This window comes from Theropithecus gelada, chromosome 8, assembly GCF_003255815.1.
Source record: "Theropithecus gelada isolate Dixy chromosome 8, Tgel_1.0, whole genome shotgun sequence".
Taxonomy (NCBI): domain Eukaryota; kingdom Metazoa; phylum Chordata; class Mammalia; order Primates; family Cercopithecidae; genus Theropithecus; species Theropithecus gelada.
In genome coordinates, this window is record NC_037676.1 from 102,416,931 (window position 1) to 102,423,954 (window position 7,024).

At 46.2% G+C, this 7,024-nt stretch overlaps 1 protein-coding gene across 3 annotated transcripts in view; it reads right to left on the reverse strand.

The window, feature by feature from the left end:
- RGS22 (regulator of G protein signaling 22) overlaps positions 1-4,241 on the reverse strand; it is a 152,880-nt gene extending 148,639 nt beyond the window's left edge. For 2 of the 3 annotated variants that reach the window (XM_025393994.1, XM_025393993.1), the window contains exons 1-2: positions 3,856-4,074; positions 3,333-3,361 (exon numbers count right to left, since the gene is read on the reverse strand). In XM_025393994.1, coding sequence (XP_025249779.1) covers positions 3,333-3,361; positions 3,856-3,880 — 54 coding nt within the window. In that variant the 5' untranslated portion in view covers positions 3,881-4,074. Of the gene's footprint in view, positions 1-3,332 lie in introns of all 3 variants that reach the window. The other variant, XM_025393995.1, reaches the window with a different exon arrangement.
- Between the last annotated feature and the right edge of the window lie 2,783 nt (positions 4,242-7,024).

Sequence of the window (7,024 nt, forward strand, 5' to 3'; positions counted from 1 at the left end):
TGACTGCTTTAGCTCCAGCATCACAACTTTATTCCAGCCGGCAGAAAAGAAGAAAAAGGGTTCATTCTTTCCTTCTACACTTATGTAAGTATTAAAGTTAGAATAGCCCAGCTTCTAAATGTGGCTCAACTAATTACTAGCTGTGTGACCTAAGGGTCCGTTATTTGATCTCTGTAAACATCAGCTCTCCAGAGAAGTAGGACACAACACTTCTGCTTACATCGTATTGGCCAGAATTTGGTTCCATAAACACATTTGGCTGCAAGGGAAACTAAAAAACGTAGTCTTAACCTGGGATAGCAATGGTTCTAATATCTACTATGGAAAAGGAGAGAATGGAGTTTGGGGAACTACAGGTCCGTGATACATTTTTCCTAAGAATATGTAATTTATTAATGAGAACAATACTTTCACACTTTGGAAAAACAGGGGTAAATACATGTGCAAGACATGTTAATTATTTAATCTATAGACAATACTTGGTTGAGCATGTGAATTTGAGAATCTGGTTATAAACTGCTCTCAGCTAAAAGCTGCTCAGAGCTCACAGGCAGTCTGGATGATGTTAGTTGGAAAGGCTTAATGGAGGAGATTAGCTGGGCCTTGAAGAATGTGCAAGATTGTGAAATAGATGGGGAAGGGCAACTGAGACAAAATTTGACAGCAAAGGCAAGGAGACAAGTGGGGTATAGTTTGGCTGGGGCAGGAGGCATGTGGATGTAGTTTATAAACGAAATCAAAAACAGTAAGAATGTTGTCTTTATCACAGAGCAAAGCATTGGGAGATAAGGTTAAAGAAGGCTGAAAAGTTATAGAAAAGGTTTTGAAGGCTTAAAGCAAAGCATTTGACATTTTGGCTTTACCAGTTACGAGATATGCGGCCTCAGGCCCATTTAGTTAACCACTGTGAACTTCGACCTCCTCTTCTGTGAAATGTAGGCAGTAATAACCACCTAACAGTGTTGTTAGTAGCTAGTATGTGGTTAGCACCTAATAGGGTTGTTAGTAGCTAGTATATGGTCAGCATTCAATAAATACTAGCTATTAATAAAAGCTCTGAGCAAGCTAGTAACATGGTAATGTTTTAAAAAATTAATAGCAATCTGATAGCCAGGGTAAGAGTGACAGGAGAGGGAAAAATCTAAAGGCAGACAGAGCAAAGGAATAGGGAGTAATCTAATACAACTGATGCTCAGGAGCTTGAATTTTACGCTTTAGACAAAGAAAAATTGGAGTTGGCAGAAGGAATATTGGAGGCAATGACATCAGTTAGGATTACTACCAAAGTCCAGGCCCAGGGTGGGGGCCTGAAATGAGACAGTAGTTGTGTGGATGGAGAAAAAGATATGGCTACGAAAAGAGCTTGGTAAATGATTGCAGGCAGGGGATGAAGAAAAGGGAAGAAAGGCTTTGAGTGACTGGCCAGTGGCACCACAAACCAAAATAAGAAGTGGAGGAAAAACAGCATGGGGTCGGGGGGCCTGAGGAGAGTTCAGTTTAGACTGTTGACACGGACATTCAGATGATGAAGAGTCCCAATAATCCACTGGATATATAGAGCTGGCATTAAAAGTGGCATTAAAAGTTAGACAACTCCATCTTTTATTGGAGATGTGGAAGTCCCACGAAACAGGGGTACTGAAGCTATAGGAGGAGAAGAGGAGCTCACCCAGAGAAAGCCCAGAGAACAGAATCCTAAAGGTCAGTACTTTCATGAGAAAAGAAAAAGAGAAGCCAGAAAGGAGGAATAATAATGAAAGATAAGAGAACTCGGAGACAGTGAAATCAAGCCAAGAGAAAGGGAACGCCTAGAGTCTTCAAGCTATCATGAGTTCAAGGATGGGGCCAACATCTAAAATGGTTAGGTGAACTGCTCAAACGGTAAGTGGCGTGTTGTTGAGTGTTCTTCAGCAGTATGGGAAAAAATTTGCTGGCTTCAGAAATGCTCACCTCCTGCTGCAACTAAGAGTAGTTCAGGAAGGCCTGGAGCAGCTTAAAGAAATTTCCCATTAAAAGCAGAGTGGCTGGGCCTGGCATGGTGGCTCGGGTCTGTAATCCTAGCACTTCAGGAGGCCAAGGTGGATGGATCGCTTGAGCCCAGGAATTCAAGACTGGCCTGGGCAACATGGTGAAACTCTGTCTCTACAAAAAATATAAAAATTAGCCAGGTGTGCTGGCATGTGCCTATAGTGCCAGCAAGATCACCTGAGCCCAGGGAGGTCAGGGCTGCAGTGAGCTGTGATGGGGCCACTACACTCCAGCCTGGGTGACAGAGGGAGATCCTGTCTCAAAATATATGTGTGTGTGTGTGTGTGTGTGTGTAATGTATTTTTTTTTTTCTTAAAGCAGAGCTCTGCCAACATGGCCAGAAGATGGGAGGAATTTCTGACTTGCTCTGTGTACCTCTACCTTCAGTGGCTCTGTGTGTGTATGTGTGTATGTGTATGTGTGTGTGTGTGTCTGTCTCTCCCAGCAATGGACCAGAGCTCTGGAAAGGTGAATGTGAAAGCCACAAGCACACACAGCCTTAGCCCTTTCTTCTCTCTTAGGCCCTGCTATACTGTGAACTTCTTGAGACTTAACCTCAGCATCTAGGACCACATTATGACTATACAATCACTCATGTTTGTTGATTGAAAGCCAAAAGCAAATAAGCTAATTAGCCAAGATAGAAATAAGTGCTGGAAGACATAAATAAATAATGGAAGTGCTTAGAGTTCTTGGAATCAGACTCAGACCTTGGTAGGAATTAGGTTCTGACACCTCATGTTTGTCTCAGGCAAGTTCCATAACCACTGTATACAATCGGAATTACAATGGAACCCACCCTAAATGTAGCACTCACCTAAATGACAATATATAGGATATATTTAGCAAAGTACTTTTATTATTTAACCTCTCTAGAAGTCTGAGCTGAGAGTATTTAGTACATTCGTAAAGGAATGATAAATTGACCACTCTTTATCCATCAATGCCATTTACTTTTGTTTACTCCAACCAGGAACTGCACAGCCACATCACAATAGAGCCATGGAGATAAAACTTTCCTCTCATGGAGTCATTAAAGAGTTTAGAGAAATTAAATGAGGCCATCTATGTGAAAGAACTTTAACGATGAACAACATCCACCATACAAATTAACTGGCCCCTTCTTAAAAATGTGCCAGATAGAGAATTCAAAAAAATCTTGTACACAGTTATTACAATTGTTTCTAAACCAAAACTCTGGCAAAAAGGAGGAAAGAAAACACACAGCTTTCTTCTATGATCTAATATTTGCTATATTTTTAAAGGCCAAAAAAAAAAAAATAGCCCCTTGAAATCGTACTTACAAATTCTTCTTCTGTAATAGCTGGTGGCTCTGAAACAAGACAAAATATTACATTATCTCCCTCAAAACTGATTTCCTTCGAGTAAATGAAATCATGGGAGACAGCACCTAGCCCTATGTTATACACGGGCACGCTCAGTACATCTCTGGCCCTCTCTTCATTCTCTGTACATGGCTTGCATTTTAAGTTGGAATTCAAGGTGGAAGAGGGAAGGAAAGGCCTCTGGAATCCTGCCTGGTCACTAATTCACCGTGACCCAGCAGTTACCCTTCTTTATAGACGGAACCCTCTATTATTCTACGTACAATATGTAGAATTAAGCGAGATAATGCGGTGCCAGCGTAAACCGGCGAGGACGTGAAATTCGTCATGAAATCCAACAGGAGGGCAGTGAAGCCCTTTTTTCTCATGTCTGGGAGCGGGGGTACCTCTAGGAGGGCAGGAGGTAAAGTGCAGAGGCTGGCGCGTGGTGCGGCCCGGACGCCGCGGGCTGGTCCTCCGTCCCTGTGGGGCCGCCACCTACCCGCTGTGAGCCTCTTCACGGGCATGCCGTCGCCTCTGCCCGCTCCTGGAGCCCGCGCGGGCCGTCAGGGCCCCAGCGCGCGGGCCCAGCGCGGGTCAGGGCCGGAGCGACGCGGCCGCAGCGCGCGGGCGCCGGAGCTACGCGGGCTCGTGTGGCCAGCAACGCGCCGGGGTTGCTATGGAGCTTAGACAATGCGGCCGCCCTGGGAGGCCAAGGCCGCCCTGTCAGGCGCCTTTCAGGGTTACCAAGCCGCGATGGGAAGGACTCAGCCGCCTCCTGCCCTCCCTTCCTCCTCCTTGTGTGCAGGGGCCAGCGCCGCGAAGGACTGGGGACGGACGCGCGTGCAGATCCGCGGCGCAGTCACCCGGGAGGGGCGCCCTGGAGAAGCCTGTGGCCCTGGAGACCCGACTGGCCGCTAATTCGTTACTGTGGGACCGCGGCTCAGGCCCGTTCTTCCTCCACTACAGCCAAACAGCACCGGCTAGAGAAACGCGGTGCTCCACGGGAGGGAGAGGCCGCGGGCACGCGGGGCGCGAGGCCGCCAGAGCGGCTGGTCCCGGGAAGCGGAGGAAGCAGGGAAGACTCGGGCCTCGAGTTTTCATCATTCCTCAGGAGGCCCGCAACACACAGCTCTTGATCTCCATCACAGTTGTATGAAATGCTTGTGTAAAAAGTTAAATAATTCGCGGCCTATAGGAACCGCGAACTTCCCCAACACGTGTGTGCCAGTTAGGACTGCTGCGTTTTGAAGAGAGCTAGGCTTAAAAATTACCTGAGGAGGCCTCATGTTCACCTAACATGGTACCTTCGTCTGTTAGGTTACGCAAGACTCAAACCAGAAACCTGGGAGCTTTTCCCTAAAACTTATTCCCGCCCCTCAACCCTCTTATTCAGTAAAGCACTAGATTCTCCTTATTCTGCCTTAGTGTTTCTGAAATCTGGAGTCTCCTCTCCGCTCCTGCTAGTAAGCAGATCCTTAGTACAGGCTCCATCTGAACTGCTGTAAAAGCTTCCTAACTGCTTTTTTCAGTCTTTGCTTCCAGGGGAGTTCAGTTTAAGCCCATTCTCCATGATGAATGCAAAATCATCCATCTGAATGCAAATCTGACCTGCTTAAAACCTTTGGTGGCTTCACAATTGCCTCCTACATTGTAGGAATACTCCAAGGCTGGCAGGGGCCCCACAGGTATATGAATGCTTAAGAAAAGAAGGAATAAGACAATGGGTGCTTATATTGCAAGGAACCGTAACTCCCATCTAGTTATATTCATTGCCTTTTCCCTATTACATAGGAGAAGACAAAAATAAACACTATATTGGCCAGACAAAATTAGAGGACGAAATGAAGTGACGGGATACTGGCAGAAGATAAGGGAGAGGTGGGGGTGGGGGGACAAATCACAAAGGGCTTTGTGGGCCCTTGGTAAGGACTCCAGATTTCATTCTGAGTGAAATGCCAACCATAGCAGAGTTTGAACAGAGAAATGACATGACTTTAGTTCTATTTGAACGAATCACTCTGGGTGTTGTCTAGAGAATATATTAATATTAGCATGACTCGAAGCGGGCAAGAGCTAATGGTAGCTCAGACCGGGTGGTTCAGCACAAACAGTACAGGTTTGAGATAGATTCTGCAGACATTTTAACAGTAGAGCCAAGAGGATTTCCTGACAAGTTGGACATGGGAATGAAACAAAGTAGTTGAGAATGACTCCAGAATTTGGTCTGAACAGCCAGAAAAGTTTAGTTGCCATCAACAGAGTTGGAGAAAGCTGTGAGTGGACCACACTGAGAGAGAGTTTAAGAAGTCTATTACCCTAAACCAAATTGAAAAACATACTTCAGGATACCATCCAGGAGAATGTCACCAACCTAGCAAGACAGGCCAACATTCAAATTCAAGAAATGCAGAGAACCCCAGAAAGATACTCCATAAAAAGATCAACCCCAAGACGCATAATCATCAGATTCTCCAAGGTCAAAATGTTAGAAAAAATGTTCAGGGCAGCCAGAGAAAAAGACCAGGTCACCTACAAAGGGAAACCCCTCAGACTATCAGTGGACGTCTCAGTGGAAACTTTACAAGTTAGAAGAAATTGGGGGCCAGTATTCGGCATTCTCAACCGAATTTCCAACCCAGAATTTCATATCCAGCCAAAATAAGCTTCATAAGTGGAGAAGTAATAAGATCCTCTTCAGACAAGCAAATGCTGAGGGAATTTGTCACCACCAAAACTGCCTTGCAAGAGCTCCTGAAGGAAGCACTAAATATGGAAAGGGAAAACCATTACCAGCCAGTAAAAAAAACAAACAAAAAAACACTGAATGAAGTACACAGACCAGTGACACTATGAAGCAACCACATAAACAAATCTGCAAAATATCCAGCTACCTTTATGAAGACAGGATCAAGTCCACACATAACAATACTAACCTTAAATGTAAATGGCTAAATGCCCCAATTAAATGACACAGAATGGCAAGCTGGATAAACAACCAAGACCGAGACAGCTGGCAAGATGGCCGAATAGGAACAGCTGTGGTCTGCAGCTCCCAGCGAGATGGACACTAAAGGAGGGTGATGTCTGCATTTCCAACTGAGGTACGCAGTTCATCTCATTGGGACTGATTGGACAGTGGGTACAGCCCACAGAGGGGAAGCTGAAGCAGGGTGGGGCGTCACCTCACCCAGGAAGTGCAAGGTGTTGGGGAATTTCTCCCCCACCCAAGGGAAGCCGTGAGGGACTGAGCCTGAGGAACTAGAGCACAGATACTGCTCTTGTCCCATGGTGTTTGTGACCCACAAACCAGGAGATTCCCTCTGGTGCCTACCCCACCAGGGCCCTGGGTTTCAAGCACAAAACTGGGTGGCCATTTGAGAAGACACCAAACTAGCTGTAGGAGTTCTTTTCCGTACCCCAGTGGCACCTGGAACACCAGTGAGACAGAACCGTACACTCCCCTGGAAAGGGGTGCTGAAGCCAGGGAGCCAAGTGGCCTGGCTTGGGGGTCCCACCTTCCCAGAACCCAGCAAACTAAGATCCACTGGCTTGAAATTCTCGCTGCCAGCACGGCAGTAGTCTGAGATCGACCTGGGACACTCAAGCTTGGTGGGGGGAGGGGTGTCCACCATTGCTGAGGTTTGAGTAGGCGGTTTTACACTCCCAGT